General features: G+C 38.6%; 2 protein-coding genes across 7 annotated transcripts in view; one reads left to right on the forward strand and one right to left on the reverse strand.

The window, feature by feature from the left end:
* FGFR1OP2 (FGFR1 oncogene partner 2) overlaps positions 1–11731 on the reverse strand; it is a 38978-nt gene extending 27247 nt beyond the window's left edge. For 2 of the 3 annotated variants that reach the window (XM_043965670.1, XM_043965668.1), the window contains exons 1-2: positions 11429–11731; positions 67–203 (exon numbers count right to left, since the gene is read on the reverse strand). In XM_043965670.1, the coding sequence (XP_043821605.1) occupies positions 67–201 (135 nt within the window). In that variant the 5' untranslated portion in view covers positions 202–203; positions 11429–11731. Of the gene's footprint in view, positions 1–66; positions 204–8540; positions 8560–11428 lie in introns of those variants that run through there. The other variant, XM_043965669.1, reaches the window with a different exon arrangement.
* Positions 11732–11907: 176 nt separating this feature from the next.
* Positions 11908–24728, forward strand: part of INTS13 (integrator complex subunit 13) — a 30491-nt gene continuing 17670 nt past the window's right edge. For 2 of the 4 annotated variants that reach the window (XM_043965663.1, XM_043965666.1), the window contains exons 1-8: positions 11908–12480; positions 14111–14345; positions 14813–14887; positions 18036–18238; positions 18593–18673; positions 19494–19584; positions 23037–23165; positions 23300–23323. In XM_043965663.1, the coding sequence (XP_043821598.1) occupies positions 14121–14345; positions 14813–14887; positions 18036–18238; positions 18593–18673; positions 19494–19584; positions 23037–23165; positions 23300–23323 (828 nt within the window). In that variant the 5' untranslated portion in view covers positions 11908–12480; positions 14111–14120. The remainder of the gene's footprint in view (positions 12481–14110; positions 14346–14812; positions 14888–18035; positions 18239–18592; positions 18674–19493; positions 19585–23036; positions 23166–23299; positions 23324–24728) is intronic. The other 2 variants (XM_043965665.1, XM_043965667.1) reach the window with 1 other exon arrangement.

Below are 24728 nucleotides of genomic sequence, written 5' to 3' on the forward strand. Positions count from 1 at the left end.
CAAGACACATTTAAGATAAATGACTGTTTGCTTTTATAATGAAGTAATAAAAATAGATATACAAACCTGTTTCATAGCTTCTACTCGCTTGTTGAGAGCTGTAGTTTGTTCAATCAGAGATTCTGCTGCATTGTCATGGTCTCTTAATCGTTCAACAAGTGCTTTAGCATCTGCAAGAGCTTTTTCAATTGTGCAGCTCATTTCTATAGGATTGAAAATAATAGTAAGTCAAGCTTGTATTCTACATTTGCTATACTACCTTACATAGTGACATCAAGTTGATTTCAATTTTTTATTTGCATTTAGTTATAGGCCTTAAACAATACTGTATCAGCATTGTTCATTCTCTAGGAAAAAAGCATCTCCATATGATACATGATTATCTTTGCTATTCTATTTTAACCATGTCTTTAGGTTTCCTCTATGAAAATTAAAAAACCACCACCTATATATGGCTTATAAAATGAAGGACTAACAAAAATATGTGCAGTAATATCTAGGACCAAAATATGATCATTGAGTCATACTAAAACAACCTATAGTAATTCTAATTGTGGGTTATTCCCACTATCCACCTTCTTTGTTGATATCTGCACAAGAGAAATCTGATGGAAAAAGCCCGGAGACAGCCAACTGGGAGTGACTGAATATCCCTTATCTAATTTCAAGGAAGCCTGTCATACTTTTATTCTGCTCTGCTTTTACTATCATATTCTCTGCAGTAATTATTTCCAGTCTTCTCTTCTCAAAACCACCACACTGCCTTCTTTCCACTCTCCCTCAGCAAAGGACCAGAAACAATCATGTGTCAGCTTCCCTCTTCTTAACTCAAATCTCCCTGGCACCATCACCTGTTCCTTCCTCCCTGGCTTCCATTTCTGACACTGGTCTTTCTCCTAATCAAGGCCAACCCATGAACTTGTGTCCCTGACTGTCCCCTTATCTTTCCTCTGGGCAGCTGCTCCCTGAATCTGTCATCATCAGAGATCAGGGCAAAAAATGTACAGGCCTATCCCATCCCAATGAAAAAAGAAAAGAGAACATGGGGGAGTTTGAGGAGTGGCTACTGTGTACCAGGCGCTATGCTAAGTGCTTTATAAATACTATCTCATTTGGTCCTTATGATAGCTCTATAAATTATTATTATCATCTTCATTTTTTAGTTGAGGAAACTGAGGAAGACAGAGGTTAAAGATTTGCCTAGGTCACACAGCTAGTAAGTATCTAAGGTTGAATTTGAACTCAGGTCTTTCTGACTCTAAGCCTAGCGTTTTATCTAGGATACTGTCTCACCTACCTGCTTCCAAGGTAACCAATTACTTTAACTGCTAAATCTAATGGCATTTTCTCAGACCTCATTCTTCTTGGCTTCTTTGCAGCTTTGGACGTTATCATTCCTGTACTGCTTTGTTTTATTTCACCTGCCTGTCTGACTCAGTTCCTTCACATTGAACAATACTGCTGTCACTATGCACAATGTCCTCCTAGTTCTGCTCACTTCACTATACATCAGTTCATGAGTCTTTCCAGGTTTTTCTGGGATCATCCTGTTTGTCATTTCCTATAGCACAAGACAATTCCACTACAATCATATACCACAGCTTCTTCAGTCATTCCTCAATTGATGGACATTCCCTTGATTCTCAATTCTTAGCGACCACAAAGAGTTGCTATAAATATTTCTTGTACAATTTCCCCCCTTTTCTCTTTTTTATGATTACTATTGTTAACTGTTTCCCTTCCATCTTATTCCCTTCCCCATGATATTTACTCTATTATCTATCTTCTTTCACCCTATCCCTCTTCAAAAGGGATTTGCTTCTGCCTGTCCCCTCCCCCAATCTGCCCTTTCTTCTTTTGCCTCTCTCTCTTTATCCCCTTCCCCTACTATTTCCCTGCAGGGTTAGAGAGATTACTCCACCCAATTGAGAGTGTGTGTGTGTGTGTTAATCCCTCCTTGAGGCAACCCTGAAGAGTTTAAGATCTTTCAGCCTTTTCTGATGAATGTAAAATTCATTTACTGCCCAGCTCCTCCCCCATCACTTCCCCTACTCCATAAGCCCTTTCCTGTTTCTTTCATGTAGGATTTCACCTCTGCCCTTCCTCCTCCGCCAGTGCATTCCCCTCCCCCCTCAATTTAACCCTGAAGATGTCATCATGGGGCATCTAGGTGACACAGTGGACAAAGCATCCACCCTGGACCCAGGGGGATCCCAGCCAAAACTCGGCCTCAGACACAAGATAGTCACCCACTGCTCGACCCCAGGTAGGTCCCCCAACTCCAATTTTTTATGGTTCTCCAGGGTCTTGTATTTGAAAGTCAAATTTGCCATTCAGTTCAGGTCTTTTCATCACAAATACCTGAAAGTCCTCTTTTTTTCATAAAAATCCCATTTTCTCCTCTGAAAGATTATACACAGTTTTGCTGGGTAGGTGATTCCTAGTTGTAATCCCAATTCTTCTGCCCTCTGGAATATCATATTCCATGCCCTCCGGTCCTTTAATGTAGAAGCTGCTAGATCTTGTGCTATCCTGACTGGGGCTCCACAGTACTTGAATTCTTTCTTTTTGGCAGCTTGCAATATTTTCTCCTTGACATGAGAGCTCTGGAATTTGGCTATAATATTCCTAGGAGTTTTCCTTTTGGGAACTCTTTCTGGAGGTGATCGGTGGATTCTTTCAATTTCTATTTTAGCTTCTTCTTCTAGAATTTCAGGACAATTTTCCCTGAGAATATCTTGGAAGATGATGTCTAAGCTCTTTCCTTGATCATGGTTTTCAGGTAGACCAATAATTTTCAAATGATCTCTCCTGGCTCTATTTTCCAAGTCAGCAGTTTTTCCCAGAAGATATTTCACATTGCCCTCTATTTCTTTATTCATTTGGATTTGCTTTATTGTGTCTTGGTTTCTCATAAAGTCACTGGCTTCCATTTGTTCAATCCTAATTCTTAGGCAATTATTTTCGTCAGAGAACTTTTGTACCTCCTTTTCCATTTGGCCAATGTGACTTTTCAAGCTGTTGACTTTTTTCTCATGTCCTTCCTGCATCACCCTCATTTCTCTTTCCATTTTTTCCTCTACCTTTCTAACTTTATCTTCAAAGTCCTTTTTGAGGGCCTCCATGGCCTGAGACCAATTAATTTTTGGGGGGAAGCTTTAGATATAGGGGCCCTGATGTTGACATCTTCCTCTGAGGATGCATCTCGGTCTTCCTTGTCACTGATGAAACTTTCTATGGTCCTCACCTTTCTCTGTCTGCTCATCTTGCCTTTCAGCTCCTTAAAGTGGGGGCACTGTTTCCAGGCTGAACTATCCCAAGTTTCAGAAGTCCCAGGTGGTATGATTTAAGGAGGATCAGGTTCTTCACTTGCCTGGCCTGTAGATGACCCCAGACTAACTTGCTAATCAACCAGTTTTGTGTGTTGTAGTTGTTACCTCAGATGAGCCTGTGCCCCTCCCCCACCTGGGCCACTGCTACTCAAGCCTACCTCCTGGTTCCCAGCAGGGGTGAAATACCCAATTTCTGCCTTAGCACCAGCATAGACCCCTGTAGTCTCCCTCCTGCCCAGGGCTCAGCCCTCTCACCAGAGGGTGAGCTTAGTTCCAGATGACACTGTTGCTTCAGCTGATTCAGAGGCTCTGGGGGTCTCCTTCTCTGGTGATGCCTTCCTGGGACTGGATCTGTGTCAGGGTGACTGTGGGGTTGGGCTCACCTCCTGTTTCAGCACAGCAGCTCCCTCTTTCTGACCTTCCAAGCTGTTCTTGGTTAGAAGATGATTTCAGCACATTCTTCTGTGGGTTTTGCATTGTCCTATGGCATTATATGGATTTTTTTTGGAGTGATTGTGTCATGAGTTTGAGAGCTCACTGCCTTTCTTCCAACATCTTCGGCCTCACAGCCCAGTTCCTTCTCAATATCCTTTGCTGAATCATCACTCATGTCTTACCAAATAAATATGGGTATTCATAAGGTTCTATTATGAGCATTTCTTTCTAAACATTCTCTGTTGATCTTATAATTTCCAGTGGGTTCAATTATCATAACACAGATGACTCTCAAATTTAAATATCCAGTCCTAACCTCTTTTGAACTTCAGTTGCATATCATCAGCTGCTTGTTGGACTTCTCCCCCTGTATGTTCCATAGCCGTCTCAAACTCAATATAACCAAAATGGAACATCTGATTTTCCCTAATCCCATCCCTCCTCCAAACTTTGCTATTTCTGTTGAAGCCACTAAGCCTAACTCTTCAATCTTCTCCATGCCCCCGATTCAATTGGTTGCCATCTTGTAGATTCTGCCTCCACAACATCTCTCCTACTCATCCTTTTTTTTCTGCTCACAGAGGTACCCACTATTTGAATTAGACTCTCATAAATCCTTGTCTGGACTACTTCAGTAGCTTCCTAATCGATTCTCCTGTCTTCCACTTTTTCTAATATATTTTGTGCACAGCTATGAAAACAACATCCCTAAGGCATCCCTGTATCTACCCATACTTTCCTGCTTAAATCTTTAGTGGCTCCCTAATCCTTTTAGAAGAAACCACAAACTCCTCTGACTATCATTTAAAGTTCTTGACAATCTTGCAGTACAAATCCTGACATACTTTTTTAGATCTATTTCATATCACTCCCCTTTATTCCAATAAACCTTGGCCTCTGGCTGTTTCCTCAATTTAGCATCCCATCTCATCCCTGCCTTTGCCCAGATTATCTCTCAAGGCTGAGATGTACCCTATTCACCTCTGCCTTTTAGAATCTTTAGCTTACTTCAAGACTCCTCTTAGTGCCACTTCCTTCTGGAAGTATTTCTTGATTCGCCCCCAAATTATTTGTGCTCTTTCCCACTCAAATTATCTTTTATGTACTTATTTGTATAAATACTGTATTCTCATTCATCCCTCCCTACCAGCCTACTCCCACTCAAGCCTTAGAAAACAGTTTCTTTAGTATTCCCAGAACTACAATGCTTTGCATATAGATAAAGTACTCAATAAAAGTCTAAATTATGAAATAGTTGAGTAGGTTGTTATGGGCCCAGAGCACCCCAGAAGTTCTTGGTGGTACATCAAAGAACCTTCTCCTTGAGAAACTAAACCAAAGGACAGACACAACTAAAGAGATAAGTGGAACTTGATCAGGACTGAGCTAGCATTGGGACCACCACCCTTCATCCTTCATTCCAGTTTCCCTCACCCCTGGGGAGATAAGATTAGGTGTGGCTGCTGCCTTTGTGGCCGGAGGAGCAGAGAGATGGCTTGAGAGACCTGCAGCCACCCCTCACCTAACTCCCTCCAGCCACTACCAGTGGGGGATGGTCCTCCCTCAATAGGGGAACTTTCTAGTCAGACGATCACCTCATTGGACCACCGTCAGACCTCTATAAAAGTATCTGCCTGTCTCCTGCTCCCGGAGATTGGTATCTCAGAGCCACTCTCTGTGCCATGTCTTTCTCTCCATGAGAAGAAGTCCAAGTATTTCTCTCTTGGTTTCCCTTCCCCAGCCCCTAAATAAACTACTATCTTATTCTATTGGATTTGTGTGCAAGAGGGTCTAATTCTTTAAAGAGGAATTCCTAAGGACCCCAAACCCCTACACTATTTTCCCCAAAACAAGGTGAATCTAAGGAAAGACATACAATTAGGTGCTAAACATTGTACTGTAAATGCTGATAAGGGCTTCAGACCTGAGAAATGTAATAATGAGGCTAGCTAGATAGTCAGGAAATCTTCACAGATAGCTCCAAAGTCAGGAAGACCAGCCTCAGACACAGACAAAGCACTTAACATCTCAGTCCTTCAGGCAGCTCTCTGAATTGAAGAACAGTTGTTGATGTGCACAAGTAGAGGGAATTTTCTTTGTGGAAGCTTAGAATAACAACATATAGATAGGTCTGGTTAAAGAAAGGTATATTGTCATAGGCTGGGCTTGACTCTGGCCAGTACCTTGGTAGTTTGGGTTCAATATTAGGAATGACACTACTAGGTCATATTATGCTAACAAAAAAGATTAATTTAGCCATAACAGGGGAAGGATATTCAATACAGGAATGCAAATTCCCTTGCTTCTGAGGTGCCCGAAGTGGTCTACCAGCCAAGCCTCAGAGAAAGGCTGGAATTCCTATAGCTTTTTGTACTCAGATGACTAGGAAGTAACTCCAACGGCCAGTCTTTGGTTCTCTGAGGCAATTAAGTCTTTAAGATGGTTTCGATAAATTTTAAGGAAAAGAAGTAGATCACCCCACATGGTGCCTCTAGTAGATACTGCTCCTACCACAAACATAAAGCACTTTATATACATAATTTATTATTTTTATGAAGGATAGATGTAATATATGAATGAAAGGATCAATAACACAAAAATACTAGGAGTAACATAGCTTCACTATATTGTAAAGAATGACAAATGAAGTGATATAAAATTGTGTTTTAATTGGACACTTGTAAATTCAAATGTGATCTGACTGCTGCAGATGTTATCCCCCTAAATAGGATCTCTGCATTTATTTCAGAAGTCAAGTAGATACTATCTTACCTCTTATTGCTCTTATTATATCTTGCCTATGTCACAGCTGTGTGAAAGTAACTGTGGATTATAAGGAATATAATAACAGTTTTTTTAAAAAATCACAATACACCAGAATTTCTAAAACTGGCTTGAGATGGGCAGTTTTAGAAAAATAAAGGAAAACATTTCAAGTAAAGTGCTTAACTATTTGGAGACCTCTGAGAATGACCTATTTGACTAATCTTAATAGGGTCCTCCGCACACCCTATAAAAATTTTTGGACCCCAATGAGACTAGTCAATTTCAGTCATGTTGAGTTTTCAGGACTCCATTTGGGATTTTCTTGGCAAGGATACTGGACTGGTTTGCAATTTCCTTCTCCAGCTCATTTTACAGATAAGGAAACTGAGGCAAACAACATTAACTAACTTGCCCAGGATCACATAGCTCTTAATTGTCTGAAGCCAGATCTGAACTCAGGAAGATGTCTTCCTGACTCCTGGCACTTTATCCACTGTGCCGCCTAGCTGCCTGTATTTTCTTTTCTTTTTTCCCTTTTTTTGCCTGTATTTTCTTAAGAGGGGTTTACTAATTTAGTCCCTTAACCACTGTATTACATCAGGCTAGTTCTGCCCAGGAGAAAGGAAAAGCAAAGCAAAATTTTCATGACCTTTTTTCTCTAAGATATTTGCCCAATAGTTTTTAGTAAAGAACAAAAACACAACATCATACTGAAATCTGACATGTATACAGCAGCTTTAAGGTTGGCAAAGAGTTTTATGAACATTATCTCATTTGATGGACCACATTTTTAAGGGAGCCAATGAAGGTAAGAGGTATAGTAGAAGATGAACGAAAAGGGAATGTTATATTGAATATCTTCCTAAAATGAAGTCTATAACAGAAGTTCATAGTTTTATATATTATCTTTTAAATTTATTTCTATATTGAAATGTTTGTTGATTGAATAAAAAAGAAAATTTACAAAAAGAAAGCTCAGCAGTTTTTCATGCTAGTATACCTGTATGACTTATAATTATATAATCCATTTAAATTTGCTCACAGTTATTTTAAATATCATTCTCTTGCCAAATTTCATGAGTTCCCCTTCAAAGTGTGTGACTAAAATGCCACAATCAACACCCAAAATAAAATTTTGGATAATTGCTCTTCCTTTGAAGTTTATATAATAACAAGTGCTAACATGCAAATGAGGGAATTTGTTGTACTATACTACATAATAATAAAATCTTCAAACCCATCTAATTAAGGAAGAAAATTTGAGTAATGACTAACTTTATTGGAGTACTTTAATGTTTCAGAAAAAATGCTTAGAAGTACAGAAACCATTGCCACTTGCATACTCATTTCCTGTAAGTGAAACCACAAACCATTATGTATGTTGTTTTTAATTGGACCAGACCTATTATTTCATCAATATAAGTTAATCTTTCCACCAAAGCAAACCAGCAACCAGTCTGCAACTTATAGTCTGACAGAGTTGCATTGGGGTAGTTAAAAGTTAAGTGACTTAAAAGGAATCACTTAACTAGTATGTGTCAAAAGCAGGGCTTGAACCCACACCTTTCAGATTCTAAGGCTGTAGCCTCTACTTTCACCTTCACACTCCTCTTTTTAAAAAATACATTTGCCTTGTTTAGAACTAAACAATAAAATACTATTTCATAACGAACCATTGGTGGGGACAAGGGAGGAAGACTTTCACAAACTCTCCAGCCTCTATCTGTCCCTCAATTTAGAAAATTTGTGTTGATAATTGTCTCAATTTATCTGTTTACCTTACATAATTGGTGGGGATCCATCTCTACAGCTCCCCATCATGAGTATGAATTACAAATTAAAAAAAAATTGTTTTTGAATTACAAATTTAAAAAAAAAGACAAAGTTGCTTTTACATTAGCCACATTGCCTCTCATCTACCTTACAGCCTAATGACATGCACAATGACACTTTTGGCAGCAGCTTCAAGTACATTCTGTTTCTGATAAAAGAGAACACAACACCCACCATCAATTGTAGTTGCCAGCTGCTTAGTTTTCTTATTTGATTAAGAAGAATTTAAAGAGAAATCCGGTCACCTTTTTCTTTATTTAATCCACTTTCCACTGGGGAGACACCTAGTGAATATTGATCTAAGTTTAGCAGTAGCATTTTCAATGATTTAGTTTGATTCAAAACTGGTCTGGTTGTGAAAAATTTCTCTAAAAAACATTAGAAATCATAAATTTCTTGAGAACTGTACCCTTATTTATCTTTGTATAACCCTCAAAATCTAGCACAGTGACTTGCAACTGGCAGGCACTTAATAAATGTTTGTTCAATGAACTAAACCACTAAACTTCCCCTGTGCACGAAGGCCCAGGAAGGAGAAAGCTGACAGACACTCTTGCCCTGTATACTTGTTGGGGAAGAGAGGAGAAACATCAGAACAATTTACCATCAACATCTGATTATCTGCAGGGGGAATATGGTTCTGTGTGTATATGATGTGTGAATTGATTCTATGATCTTTCTGGGACTTACTTATCTGTAAAATGAGAGGTTTGGATTACAAGATCTTGAAGGTTCTTGTCCTAAATCCTATTTAACTTTAAGAGGTCCCTGTCCCCAACTCTCATCTATATGTAATTCTTGTTCCTTTCACAAAGATATTGATGGAAAGTGCTACACACAGTACAGTGAAATGCCTTATAGCTTAATACTAGGACTTCATGTGGTGGTCTAGAAGAAGAAAAGATGCTGGGCCAACAGCCAAGAGACCTAGGTTCAAATTACAGTTAGGATACTTACTAGCTGTGTGACTGTGCAAGGGGGTTAGCTAGGCAGATCCTTTTTTCTCATTTATAAAATGAAGATAGTAATGTACAGTGTCCACTTCATAACGTTTGTGACTAAAGGCTTAAACTGCTACATAAATGTGAGTACCACATAGGATCTTAGAGACTATATAGTTTAGCCTCTCATTTTACAGATGAAAAAACTAAAGTCTAAAGACATTAAGTTACTTGCTTAAAGTCATATAGAGCAAGTAAGGGACAAAGAAGGGGTTTGCATCTGGCTTCTAAAGCTCTTCGTAGCCTGGCTTCTTTCTACCTTTCCAGTTTAAAACTTACTCCCCTCCAGCTACTATCTGATCCAATGATACTGGTCTTCTTGATGCTCCTGATACAGGAAATACCCTCTCTTCCACTCTGGGAATTTTCGATAGCTGTGCCTCATGCCTGGAATGCTCTCATCTCAACTTCCTGGCTTCCTTCAAGTATCAAAAGGCAAAAAGCCTTTCCAAGTGCTCTTTAGTTTTTTTTTTTGTGCCTTCCCTCTGAGTGAGATTAGCTCTGGTTTATTTATAATACTTTGCACATTGTTTTCCCGATTAGATTCTAAGCTCCTTGAAAACAGGGCCTGGTTTTTGCTCTTCTTTGTACTCCAAGCACTCCAAACAGTGTGGTGTTTAGGAGGCACTTAATAAGTGCTTGATTTGACCCCAGATGCTCAGGCTCTCAATCCAGTCACAATTACAATTAAATTCAATTCAACAAATATTTATTAAGTGCCTACAATATTGCCTGCTGGTGAGTCAGCTTGCCTCAAGTTTCTCCCCACTCCAATTCATCTTCCATTCAGCCACTAAAGTGGTTTTCCTAAAACAACAGATCTGGTCGTGTCACCCTCCTGTTGCCTCCAGTAAATACAAAATGCTGTCTGGTATTCAAATACCTTTGAAACCTAACCCCTTCAGACCTTTCCAATCTTATTACACCTCATTTCCCTCCATGAACTTCCATGAATAAGACCCTCCAATCTCTAGACTCCTAGCATTCTCACTGCCTTCTTTTAAGTCCCATTTAAAATCCCACCTCGTGCAAGCTTTCCCTAATCCCTTTTAATTCTAGTGCTTTTTTCCTCTTTTAATAACATATTTATCGTGTGTATGACTTGCTTTGTATATATTTGTTTGCATGTTATCTCCCTTATTAGATTGTAAGCTCCTTGCGAGCTGTCTTTGACCTCTTTTTGTATCCCCTGGATTGCTGCGTGCCAGACTGTGCTACTCATTCAGAGAAAGTTGACCAGTGATGATACTCATCTTGTATCAAACACTGACAAGTTAGCAGGACATTTGTGAAGTATCTACTATGTGTCAGGCACTGTGTTACTGATTCACAGGGAAGAAGAGTCGACCAGTAATCTTGTATCAAAATGGAAAAGTCAGCAAGCCACTTAGGAAGCTCCCTACTATGTGCGGGGCACTGAATCAAACTGAAGCTGACCAGGGACGATATTTATCTTGCATCAAAGTCAAGTCAGCAAGCCATTTATGAAGTGCCAGGCCCCGTGCTGCTGCTTTACCCCCGGGGACTTTATTTAGCTTGCATCAAAATCAGCAAGCCACTTAAGAAGCGCCGACTACGCTCCAGGCACAGGGCCGGGCGCAGGGTCAAGAGCGAAGCTCACCTTGGGCCATTCTGGCCCAAATGCCTCGACTTGGCGTCCGTACACTTAGACGGGGACGGGGCTACGCGACCTATATGCATTACACAACCTTTCTCTTTTTGGGGTATCTTTAATCAGCTGCTCCCGAGCCTCTCCCTGCGGGAGGCTGGAGAAGAGCTGCGACCTCTGACCCGGGGAGGGCTTGCACCCAGGAGCCCAAGGAGCAGGGGGACGTCCGGGCCTCCCCTCTCCAGCCCTGGGCCCACGAGCGGCTCGGAGCCAGCCCCCGCCCCGGGGAGGAGAGAAAGGAAGGCCCGGGAGGAGGAATGAGGCTCTGACTAGTCTTCCCCTCCACCCCCAAGCCGGCGAAAGGCCGTCCCCACTCGCGGGGGGCCAGCCAGGTTTCCGACCTGCAGTCGCCCCTCTTTCCCTTCCCCGGAGCCGCCGGGGTCGGTACTTACTCTCGTCTCCCTCTACACCGCAGCCGCCGTCGCCGCCGCCTCCGCCTCCGCCTCCGGGTCGAGCTGTGGGCGGGCTCTGCCGGCGGGGCCCCGGCTGCCCCCGGAGGGCCGGTCTCTACTCCTCCCTACCGGGCCGCAGCGCCGGGCTAGGTCCCCTCAGCAGGTGACGGCACAGCCGGGCACAGTCCGCAGCGAGGGGAAGCGGCCGGATCCACCCCCCATCGCGGAGTGGGGGGCGGGTTGCTCACACAACCTCCCGCGCCAGAAGAGCAGAGGAGGGGGGCGGGACGAGAGGTGCGAGAGCACCCCAAGCCTCGCGAGACTTCTTTACCCGTGCCCCTTTCCCCTTTTGGGTCGCGGCGCGGAGATTTGACCGGTGACACTCTTGGACAACTCCCGCGAGAGGCACAAAGCGTCTCACCCCTCCTCTCTCTTTTCTCCACTTCCTCCCTCTCGCTCTTCTCGGACTCTCGGTGAGTCTCGCGAGCGTTGCCAGTGGAACCAAAGCAGGGCGGAGAGAGAACAGGCTAGGGGGGGCCCTTCTGCGCTCCGGGGGCCGGATGCGTTTTAGCCGGTGCTGCGGTTCGGGCTACAAGGGTAGCAAGGGTTCCCCGACGGCCCAGACCATCCACTCCAAGGGGTGACTAGGGGGTCTCAATCGGGGAAAAAGCCCTTAGAGGCCGAGACTTTTTTTTTCCTCCCTGTCTCCGCCCCCTTTCGGTGTTTCGTGGCCTGGGCTTCCTGACCACTGAGGGGGAGGGGAGCTCGACAGGAGCCGGAGGGGCGGGACTAAGGGGAGCGGAACGCGGGGGGCGGGAATTAGGCGAGCTGCGCACGCGCGCCGCGCGAATGTGTTTGTGTTTTTGCGTGCGTGTCTATGTATGTGTGAAACTGGAAAGGGACCAGGGTGCAAGAAGATGAATGAACATACGATGCTCTCCTCTCGGTGGTAGCAGACACTCTTGGCCGTCTGCTGACCCTCAGCAGCCTATTCCAGAGGGGCTGTGGCTCCTAGCCTTTGGCTCGTTTCCACAGCAGGACCAGGCATAAAAGTAAGCGAATCTCTAACCTGAAGTTTGTATCCTATCCACCCACTTCTCGGTTTCCCCCTCTTCTGCTTTTCCTGGAGATTTTAGGTCCGGTTCATTCTGTAACAGAGCCTCTTTGCAGATCTATTCTATATGAAACTGAAATATCTGAAAGCAGGAAATGAAAACAAGCTTCTGGAAACATCCTATCAAGTAGAAAGGTTCTTGAGGAACACTTCATAATTTCCTTGCCATATGCTTTTCTAAAATAGTCTTCATTCAGTTTCAAATATACACACAGGTTTGTTTGGTATTTAAATTACGAAAAAATGGCCCATGATCAAAAAATCAAAACAAAACAGGTAACCTAGTTTTATAGTAGTCCCCAACAAATAACTTTTAAAAATTAAGTTACATCTGTGTGTAGATTTCGCTTTGAAAAGTTATCAGAGAGTTAACTTTTAGTTTTGTAGAAGTTGATTAATATGCTTTGGTCTCTTCCAGACCTTATATTGTCACCTCTCCCATTACCTTCTTTTTGTTTTTTTTTGTTGGCCATCAGAAGTTTCAAAAGAAAAAAAAAGGCTAAACTAGCTTAATTTTTACATTTATTCAAAGCTCGAATGATTTCTTAGGAATAAAGCCTGAAATTATTGATTTAAAATTAGTTTAAAAAAATTATAGGTAGATAACAATATCAGTATAGTGCTTTAAATTTATAAAAGTTTTCTCATGACAATCCTGAAAGGTATGGACTTTAATTCACATCCTTACTGGACCCCAGACAAGTAATTTACTTTCTCTGAGTTTCAGGTTCTTCAGCTGTAAAATAGAGATAATTAAATTTGTACTACCTATCTCTAAGTCCAATGAATAGAAAAACCCCCGTTTTAGTCATACTCCTGAATCATTTGACTGAGACCCTGAGCAGGTCATTTCTCAGTACCCCAGGAAAATCTGGAAGACTTGAAGTTTCTGAGCAAGGGCTAATCAGTTTTAATAGAAAAAATTCCTCATTGAATGGTTCTTAAACTCATGAAATAAAAGGCCCCGTTAAAAAAAGAACAACAAAACTATTTCCCTTGAAGAGTTCTTGTAAAGAAAAAAAAAGTAAATTGTAAGCTCTTGTGAAAATAAAGAGAAATGTAGAGGGTAGTATAAGCATTATGCCCATTTTACAAAAGAAAAATTGAGGTCCGGAGAGGTTAAGTGATGTGCACAGGGTCACCAAGCCAGAAATCAATTCTTTTGACTAGTAGACCATTTCACTTTATGCTGCAAAATGTGGGATATTGAATACTGAGAGCTGACTATATGAAATTATTAACATTGAATATATTTTGAGGACACTATGGCCCTACTGGTTAAAATATGCACCAAAATGTATGTCCAGTGACAAATTCACCCCAAAAGCTAATGTTATAAAGACTAATTTTTCCAGCTGTAATAGAGTAAACATCTACTATTATGTGACTTATACCAAAAATTGAGAGACATTTTGATTATGGTTGAGACATTCTTAAATTATGCTTCCAATTTATAATATGAATGTTATTCATCCCTTACCGAGTCTTCATTAAGGAGAAATTAGATACTAATCAGGATGTGTTTACATTAAAAATTTTTTTTATATAATATGTTTATTTCCTTACAGGTAAAAAAAAATGAAAATTTTTTCTGAGTCTCATAAAACGGTGTTTGTTGTGGATCATTGTCCCTACATGGCAGAATCATGCCGACAACATGTGGAGTTTGACATGTTGGTGAAAAATAGGACCCAAGGAATAATACCACTGGCACCTATATCTAAATCATTGTGGACTTGTTCAGTAGAATCCTCCATGGAATACTGCAGGATTATGTATGACATATTTCCTTTCAAAAAGCTGGTGAGTAGTTATTTGATGTCTGAAATATGCTAGAAATCATGATTTGAGATATACTTTATTTCTATATATGTATTTTTATTATATGGTTATTGCTTTAGACTGAAAAGGTCATAGTACTTCTTATATTCCATTTAGTATGAGTTATCTCTTTGGGATTAATATTTGATGACTGCACAATTAAGTTAGGAGAATTTGGGAGTATTAGGAAAATTACATTCTTGATGTAATTCTTGATCATTCTTTATACAGGGATTACTCTTTCATACTTCAATGAATTATGATCTTGTCATTTTAGATACTTAAGTATTTACTGAGTGCCTATTTCATACTAGGGGCTGAATCAGATGCTAGAGGTTCAAAGAAAAAAAAATGAAAACATGTCTGCACTCAAGAAGCTTGTATTCTATTGGGGGAGAAATAACATGTACACAAAACATGTTGTTAAATACAACTTTGTAACCTTTCAGGTAAATTTCATCGTTAGTGACTCTGGACCTCATGTTTTAAATTCTTGGACTCAAGAAGACCAGAATTTGCAGGAGGTATGTTATTTTCTGAATTATTATAATTTCAAAACAAAACAACATTCAAGTAAGATAAAGGTATTTTGAATGAAAAACTAGAATCCTGAAATCTTGTAGACCTTGAGATTGAGTTGTATTTCTCAAATATTTAAGCCTTTGTTTAGTTTGGGATAACACCAGTTCTTATTACTTTGAATCCTATTGTATTTTTACTGTGAATACTTTTTGTAAGTGAGGCAGATAAGAGTCAAATACTTGTAACCCGAAATTGAAGTACTTCAAGTTGAAGTTTTGTCATTGATGGTTATTTCATAAAAGAAAATGATTCCATCTCCAGGGTCTTTTTTTTTTTTAATTACAGAGAGCAGCAATCAGGAATATGTATTGTGATAATTGTCATTTTTGAAACATTGTTTAATATCATAGTTATAAGTAATAAGATTCCATTATGGAGTCACTTAGATTAATGATCACAAACATGTAAGCAATACCAGACAGCTCATACTTTTCTACTGTTCTGACTCATTCTGATACTGTGAATAACTTTGACTGCTGATTGGATGAGGCTTCCAGGACACTTCGCCCCCTACCTTTACGTCCACCCCCACCCCACTCTCAAGTATATACTACCACCAAGATATTACCACCTTATGCATCTCCCATGCTCAAGTGGCCTTGGCACTGTGTGGCCAAGTCTCTGTATTGCCATATTGTGTGTTGCTTTCTTTTTTTGCCTGTTTGTTGTACTGTACACCTAGCTTCCCAGTACCAATTTTCTATAAACCATGAATCCAGGTCCTTTCTCTAACCCAAGCCATGAGGCCAAATAGAACATGTACTTCATAGAATCATGGAATTTAGAGCTGTAAAGAATTTTAAAGATAGTAATAGTTAATATATAAAAATTAAGCTTTTGCAAAGTACTTTCCTTTTAATAAGCCCATGATTTTAAAAGTATTGGCATTATCTCTGCTTTTCAGGTGAGATAAGTAAGGCTCAGAAAACTTGAACCTTAAACTAAGCCTCTTAATTCCAAATCTTTCCATTATATCATTTTCTCTGGATTTCAAGATTCTTAAGATGTTTGTGAGAAATTTCTCCCCTGCGGCGATCCCTACCCCCCCCCCCCAAAAAAAACCCCAACAGATATATCTAATATCTCTTTTGGATACAGTTGTCTTTGAAAGTAGACTTAGGCTGTGCTTTTATGTAAATGTATTCATAAGACACATAAAATAACATTAAAACTTTATTGCATGTAGCGAATACTTAACTTTATAAATTCACTATCCATGGAATATTTAACATTATAAATTCACTGACCATGGAAGTGGTATTCTATTTCAGGTTTGCCTCTTTCTGAGGGAAATAAGGGAGCTTATACTCCTTTATTATATGAATTCACCAGGGGTGTGTGTGTGTGTGTGTGTGTGTGTAAAAGAGACATACCAGCTTCTGACTTCCATCACTCAGTCAGCTGTGCTCTCAGAGGTTTCCATCAGTCTCTTTAATTACCAAATCTGGTGACTTTTTTTTTTTTTGGTACTCATCTTTCTTAAGCTCTCTGGAGCATTTGACAGTGTTGATTATCTCCTCGACACTTTTCAACTCTTACCTTGTTTTGGAGACACTGCTGTTTTCTCCTCAGTCTCTTTTCTTAGATCATTATCTATGATCTTTTACTAGTAATAGGTAATGCTCAAAGGTCTTTTCTGAGCCTTTTTTTAAATACCTTCTCAGTGATCTCATCACCTCACATAGTCCAAATGTGCCCAACTTTCTACTGGGCATCTCCAACTGTGTGTTCCCTAGACATCCCAGACCTGTCCAAAACAACATGTATGTGTTAATCTTCCCCTAAAACCTACTTCTCTTAGTGTCCCTTTTTGTTTTGAGGATTTTACCATCCCGCCTTTTACACAGGTTTGTAAGCACAGAGTGGTTTTCTTCAATTCTTCACTTTTAGTCATCATATTCAATGACTTGACAAGTCATCCTACTTCTACAACATCTCCTATATCCATCCCCTTTTTCTGTTCATGTGGCCCCCACTCTAGTTCCAGTTTATGATAAGGGTACACATGGGTAGCTGATAATGAAATGAATGACTCCTGTGTCAGTAACCAGTTACTTTCTGTTTATTTAGATATAGTTTGTTTCATTATTTATGAAGTCGAAAGTCTGGCAACTTTTTTGATTTTCTTATTAAAAATGTATGTGATACTTCCAGTGTGAGGCTTCTGGATCATAGGTAACAAATTTCGAGTTCGAAAAGATAATAAAAGCTATTTAGCCTAAACTATTCATTTTGCAGCAGAGGAAACTTGTGACTAGCCTATAATCAATCACAAGTGAGATTTGAACATAGTTGCTATATGACTCCAGATTCAGTGCTCTTCACTGCATAATTCTGTTGAAATGCCTTTGAACTCTTAATTTCTTAATCTCGAACCCTCATTTTTACTGTTTATTCTTTTGCCCCTTTTTCTGTGAAATTACCAAGTATCAAGTTATTTGCTGACTTGGGTTGAAGTATTCAATTCAGTTCAACAAATTTGGGAGACAACAGGGTACATTAGGAAGGGCACTAGATTTGGAGTCAGAGGTTTGAATTCTGGTTTTGTGATTTACTATGTGTGTAATCTTGGGCAAATCACTTAAAGTCACATCTGAGACTTTTTTCCTTCAATCTAGTAATCTGTGAAGAATGGGGGTATACTTGTGTTAAAGGGATGATCATGGACATTCAGACACATAATAACTATATTCATCAGCATAGTTTACTAGAGCTGAATAATTTATAATCTTTGGGAAAAAAATTAAATGAGGATGGTATAAAATTAGGTAGGAAAGGGAAATACAAAGGTAGCAATTTGATGAGGGTATGTAATTCTGGGAAAGGCTCAGTGGCTAAGTGAGAGATTTAGAATATTCTGAGAAAGGTAAAATATTAATAGATAATGTTGATTATAGCATATTGAGTGAGTGCTTTCCATTGTATTGCCTAGAGATAGCCATATTTCCCACAGGAAGGATAATTCCACTTTTTAGCCTACTTATAACCTGTTGCATAATGTCAAGTTTTCTTCAAGCAAACCAGATAAGATAGGCCTATTGCCCTGATTCCACACTTGTCACCAATTTTTGCCCCCTTTCTCTTAATTAGTTAATGGCTGCATTAGCTGCTGTTGGACCTCCTAATCCTCGTGCAGATCCAGAATGCTGCAGTATCTTGCATGGGCTGGTTGCAGCTGTCGAAACCCTCTGCAAAATTACTGAATATCAACATGAAGCTCGCACTATGCTGATGGAAAATGCAGAACGTGTTGGAAACAGAGGACGAATAATCTGTATTACTAATGCTAAAAGGTGTGAAATTTCCAAAACAAATGTAATTTGCTTATTTATTTATTTTGTTAAAATACTGCAGAAATAACTTAAAAATTAAGTTTAAAATGGTCCTTTTGTTACAGAGATTATATCTTTGCCAAAATAACCATTGATTTTTTTAAAGGAGATTTTTAAAAATAGAGATTGGTTTGTAAAATGCAAGTATTGTTCAATCTATTTCTTTAGAATTAGCTGCATTTTCTAGCATTAAGCTGTTCATAGTGATATTTTGTTGAAATATTCTAAGTCCTATAATCAAAAGTTGTGTTTTTAATAAAACAAATTTCTTAATGTGTGATCTCTGATGATCATCTTTGTCTTTTTAATCCATAGTGATAGTCATGTACGAATGCTTGAAGACTGTGTTCAAGAAACTATTCATGAGCATAATAAACTTGCTGCTAATTCAGATCAGTGAGTATAAACCACAAAGAGCATAAGTGTTTAACAGAACCCTGGGGAATAACAATTATGTGTTTTAAAGACAATAGAAACAACAAAGTTCTCAGCTAATTGAACATATTTCTCATATAGCTTGTTCGAATTGCCCTCTTCCTTTAATTTTCCCCCAGTACTTTCATAACCACCAGTACTTGTTTTGTAGTTGTTCCCTTCTTAAAGAGGGGATGGGAACTGAAAGGTAAAGTCTACAACTATCTTCTCGTTATAGTTTTCTTGGCCTTAGAGTCCTATTTTTTACAAATTCTAAGAGACCATCAAATTGCCAGCAATGCTCCTGAGTTTTATGCACTTAGAGTCCAAATACCTGCATTCCTAGGAATTACTGTGGGGTTAAAGGATGAGAAGTCTTGTCTGGATATTGCCAGTGAATCATTAGGAAAAGGTTTATTAATGCAAATTTTTCTCTTGTCTTTTAGCATAGTAATATCTTTATTTTTTTCTATAGAAGCATCTGTAGTAAACATCCAGAAAATTATCTCACAGGTTTATCCTCTGATTTGCTTTCCAACACACAACAAATCAGTGCTCAGTTGTACAGTGTTAAATTCTTATTGATTGACCATAATTATTGAACATCTATGAACATACAAATTTCTTAAATATTTAGCCTTTACAATAACCATAATATCTACTCTGATACTTTTTTATACTTTGCAAATTCCATGAAAAAAAATTTATATATATATATATATATATATATATTTGGCTTTTTTCACATGAAGATAATACATGTTGTATTCTGATATTCTAAGTAAAAAAATTATCTCTTAAGTCTCATGCAGATCCAAAAGTGTGAATTAGTTTTGATCCATACCTACCCAGTTGGTGAAGATAGTCTTGTGTCAGATCGTCCAAAAAAGGAGGTAAGGTCTTAAGTAAATTACCAAAGGAAAGGTTATGGATTGTAAATAATACACAGTGAGTATTAGGTTTGCATTAAATGTTAACTATATTTCTGAAACCATTTATGATGGAAGGCTTATTTTCAGGAATCCTGCCTAAAGGAAAAACTATTTTTACACCTGTTTTCATGTTATACTTTTTGTTTATGTTATTGCATATGCACATATGATATGATTTTGACTTAATTGTACTTGAAATTTTAGAAGTAAAATTCTATTGACGAAGGCAGATGACAAATAATTTTTAAAACAAACCACATCTTTTTAGTCATAGGATTGCCTGAAGAGTTCAAAGAATATAAAATTCCACTGTGCTTAAATGCCACCTTTAAGGCTGTCCACAAATAAAGTCTTTCCTCTGCATACCGAAAAGATCCTAAAAGATTCTTTATGTGACAATAAAAATAACTTTGACCCTGTATTAGTATTAAGCAAGGCATAAAACAAAATGTATTTTTCCAGGATATATTGTCAGAAGCTTCAGGGGGTCCCAGGTATTATTATTTGATGAGGGGCAGTTGCTTCTCTCCTGGCCCTTTCTCTGGTCAGTAGATAACCCCAGACCAACTTACCAATTAACCACACAGCAAAACTTTATGTGCTGTGGTTGCTAGGTTGCTAGCTCCAACGAGCCTGTACTCTTTCCCCACCTGGGCTGCCACTGCTCTCTTCCTGGTTACTTGCTGTGGTAGGACATCCAAATCCCCCCATAGCTCCTGCATATACCTCTGTAGACTCACCCCCCAGCCAGCTGTTCAGCCCTCTCATCAGACTGTGAGCTTAGTTCCAGAAGATGCCAGCACTGCAGCTGATTCGGAGGCTCTGGGGTAAGTTTCTCTGGTGCAGCCTGTATCTTTGTTGGCGCAATTGTGGGGCTGAACTCCACTCCCAGTCCATCTCCCCTTTCTCCTGAACTACCAAGGTGTCTTAGGTTGGAAAATAATAAAATGTATTGGGGGGGGCAAGGAGGGTTAAGTGACTTGCCCAGGGTTACACAGCTAGTAAGTGTCAAGTGTCTGAGGCCGGATTTGAACTCAGGACCTCCTGAAACCAGGGCTAGTGCTTTATCCACTGTGCCACCTAGCTGCCCCAACAAAATGTATTTTTGCCAAAAATGTTTGCCACTATCATCAAAGAAATATATGAGCAAAAGAAATGGATTGGTAAATCAATGAATTGGGTACTTTGTGGTATCAAGAGAAATTGAGGAAGCACCAACAGACCCTCTGGGACTCACTTAGTGGGGGTCCATGGACTAGAGATATATAGGATGGGCAGATATGAATGGGGGGGGTGATCTGCATTGTTGGATGGAATTCACACATTGATGAGAGATCACAGATGTATTTTTTTTTTTATTTTTTTGCAGGGCAATGAGGGTTAAGTGACTTGCCCAGGGTCAGGTGTCTGAGGCTGGATTTGAATTCAGGTCTTCTGAATCCAGGGCCGGTGCTTTATCCACCTAGCTGCCCCTTCACAGATCTGTTTGAGTACATCTGTGATTTAATATGTGAAAGACCTACAATTAATATTATAATGATAGTGAAGAGAAGGAAGACTAAATTTAAATACCTACTCATTGTCTTGTTTTTAAAGAGAATTATTTTGATACATGTCTGACCTAGAGTTCTTGATGTGTATAAAATATATTACTGTCTGAAACTGATAGAAATACAGTAATAAAACATAGCTAATATTTACGTAATGTTTTATGGTTTGCAAAACTCTTTATATCAGTTCATTTGATCCTCACAACAACCCTGTGAAGTAGGTGTTATAATTATCCCCCTTTTGTAGATAAGGGAACTAAGGCTCACAGAGGTGAACTGATTTACCCAGGGTCACAAAGGTAGTAAGTATCTGAGGCCGGATTCACACTTAGGTCTCCCTAGTCCAACACTGTATCCATTGCACCACCTTGTAACTCTTGTAGTCTTCAAAATTATTTCTCACAATGAAAGTTAAAGCTAATAATTCAAACCAGCATGGTATCTTATCTTTGTATTTATTGAATAAATGGTTTTTGTTCTTGATTTCTCTTTCTAATTGGGAGGTACAGTAATTTTGTGAGAGACTGGTGCCGATTGTAGCACTCTGTACTTGAGTGGGTGACTTTAATAAGTTGTTGTGGACAAAACATTTTTTGTTTGTGTTTTTAAATGTTTTAGTGGTGATTTTGTGGTTTTTCATCACAGTAATTTCTAGATAAAGCAACTTCCCCCTTTCCTTTCATCATTAGTCCATCCTTTGTAACAAAGGAAAATATTTAAGTTAAAGTAACAGGTACTCTGACCATATTTGATACTAGCTGTAGCCTTCTGCAACTTTAGTCTCTGCCTTCTCTTCTGCTCTGCTAGAATAAGATAATGTCATTGTGCTTACTCATCATTCAACTTCTTGTCAGTGTTCTTTTCATTTATGTTATTACTTACTAACATATAGGTTTTTCTGGTTCTGCTTAACTTTATCATGCATCAGTACATAAACATATCAGGTTTATCTGAATCTATTATTTTTTATACTTGCATCCTCAGCACAGAGCACAAGTGCCTGGCACAGATTTTTAAAAGTTCTTTTTAGGGGCAGCTAGGTGGCGCAGTGGATAGAGCACCGACCCTGGAGTCAGGAGTTTCTGAGTTCAAATCCGGCCTCAGACACTTAACACTTACTAGCTGTTTGACCCTGGGCAAGTCACTTAACCCCAATTGCCTCACTAAAAAAAAAAAAGTTCTTTTTGATCTCTATAACCCTATTCTCAGTCACAGAGCAGCCATTTTGTTTCCAATTCTTTGTTATTACAAAAATGTTGTTGTATATATTTTGGTATTTATACTACTTTATTTCTATATTTGATCATTTAAATGTATGCTTAATAGTGTGGACTCTAGATCAAAGGGTATGAAGAGTTTAGTCACTTCTCTGGAATAATTCCAGGTTGTTTTGCTCAAAAGGTTGCACCACTTCCCAAGTCCAACAACCAGTATTTTAATGTACTTGTCTTTCCACAACATTTCTATCTCGGTTTCTGTTTATCCCCTTTGCCACTGTAAGGTGAAATTCCAAAATTGTTTGAAGTTACCTTCCTTTTATTAGTGATTTGGAATATTTCTTTTTAAACTCTCAGAACATTCCCAGTAGAAGCATGTGAACAATGAACCCCTTATTCTGTAGACAAAAAAATCTTCCTAAAAGACCATTTTATCATATCTGTTTTGTTTTTCATTTATATTCTTTTTCTTGAATTCCATTTGCACTTGAAACCAAAAAAACTTAGAAACAAAATAAGTGGTGATGTTAATTAGATGGGTCTTAATTTTTTAAAATTCTGTAAAACAGTATTAGAAAATAGTGTTTAAAAATATTTAGTGACAGATTCTAATTCATTAATTCTCTGTACTATTTATTATTTGTAGTTGTCTCCAGTTTTAACCAGTGAAGTGCATAGTGTTCGAGCAGGACGGCATCTTGCTACTAAATTGAACATTTTAGTACAGCAACATTTTGATTTGGCTTCTACCACTATTACCAATATACCAATGAAGGTAAGATGAATTTTTTTCTTCTCTTGGAGGGACTGTATTCCTATTTTTAAAAAATTATTTTGAAGTTTACTGTTTATTTTAATTGGATCTTTGCATTTTTTTTCTCTCCATATCATATTTTCTTTTTTTGCTAGCCCACATTCACTGTATGTGACCAGGTCAGTAACTATTGATATATGCCTTGAAGGATCACAGAACAAAATGCCATATTGTTATTTCACCAATTATGATTAGGCTATGTAAATTTTTTATGTTCATATTACTTTGTACAAAATCTTATCTGTTCATCTCATATCGTTGCTGTGTCTGTGATTCTTTTCCTGATAGCTGTGTTACTAGATTTTTCTGATTTTGTGCATTCTAGTGGAGCTTTTCTTTCCTCTGTAATTTTCTTAACCATTTAACATAAAGATGTTAATAACTAATAGATACTGATCATAAAATAATAGGCCATGATTTTCACTTGGCTTATTTCTTTTTAATGTTAGGAAGAATTTAATTTTTGTACATTTATTATTCAGTTCAGCAAACATTTATTAATAAACAAGATGCCAGGAATACCAAAGAAAAAAAATTAAGTAATCTCTACCCCCAATGCTATCCCCATGAAAGACTGGAGGTGGATTTTCTTAGGACTCCTGAGGCTCTTTGTATCCATTATACTACATACCAATGCCAATTATTCCATTATTAAGTTGTGATTTAATTGTCTACTTAGTTTTTTTGCTTTTACGCTTTGAACAGTAGTGTGAATGAGAAAGTGACAGCAGTTTTTTTTTTAGCTGTTCTCTTAAACAATTTTTTTAAATTTAAATTTAAATTTTTTTTGGTGAGGCAGTTGGGGTTAATTGGCTTGTCCAGGGTCAAAAAGCTAGTAAGTGTCAAGTGTCTGAGGCTGGATTTAAACTCAGGTCCTCCTGACTCCAGGACCAGTGCTCTATCCACTGCGCCACCTAGCTGCCCCTCTTAAGCAATATTGAGAAGGAAAAAAGAATACTCTTTGAATTATATTAGCTATACCTTCAGTGGAAAATGTGTGCTTCCTCAGTAGACTCTTTTGTACATAGTGGTTAGCAAGTACGGTGGATCTGATCTGCAGTAATATTTTAAATATGATTTCAGTGTATTATAACAAAAATTATTTTAGGTTGGCAGAGTTTTCTTGTACCTTATTGGATAGGATCTGTGTGTTGATGTGACACTTTTCTACTTTAGACCTTTTAGAATACAGTGTGCTCAAGTTTGTGTTCATTATTTTATGAACACAAGTTCCTAAGATGATGATGATTTTGTATTTGCTAATTGATGTATTATGGTGCTTGCTCATCTGTTGCAGCTATTTAAAGATGCTATCTTTAACCAAAAGTTTTATTTTCAATTGTGAGTAAATCATCAGTTCACTTGTTTCAGTCATGTCCAACTATTCTTGACCCCATGTAGGGTTTTCTTGGTAAAATGATCAGTATCATAGGGTGTTTGAGAATTTGAAAACCTTGGGTTGGAAGTCAGAATTAGGTTAAAATTCTAAGGCTGCACCTTACTAGTTATATGACTTAAAACACT

Source organism: Dromiciops gliroides, chromosome 5, assembly GCF_019393635.1.
Source record: "Dromiciops gliroides isolate mDroGli1 chromosome 5, mDroGli1.pri, whole genome shotgun sequence".
Taxonomy (NCBI): Eukaryota; Metazoa; Chordata; class Mammalia; order Microbiotheria; family Microbiotheriidae; genus Dromiciops; species Dromiciops gliroides.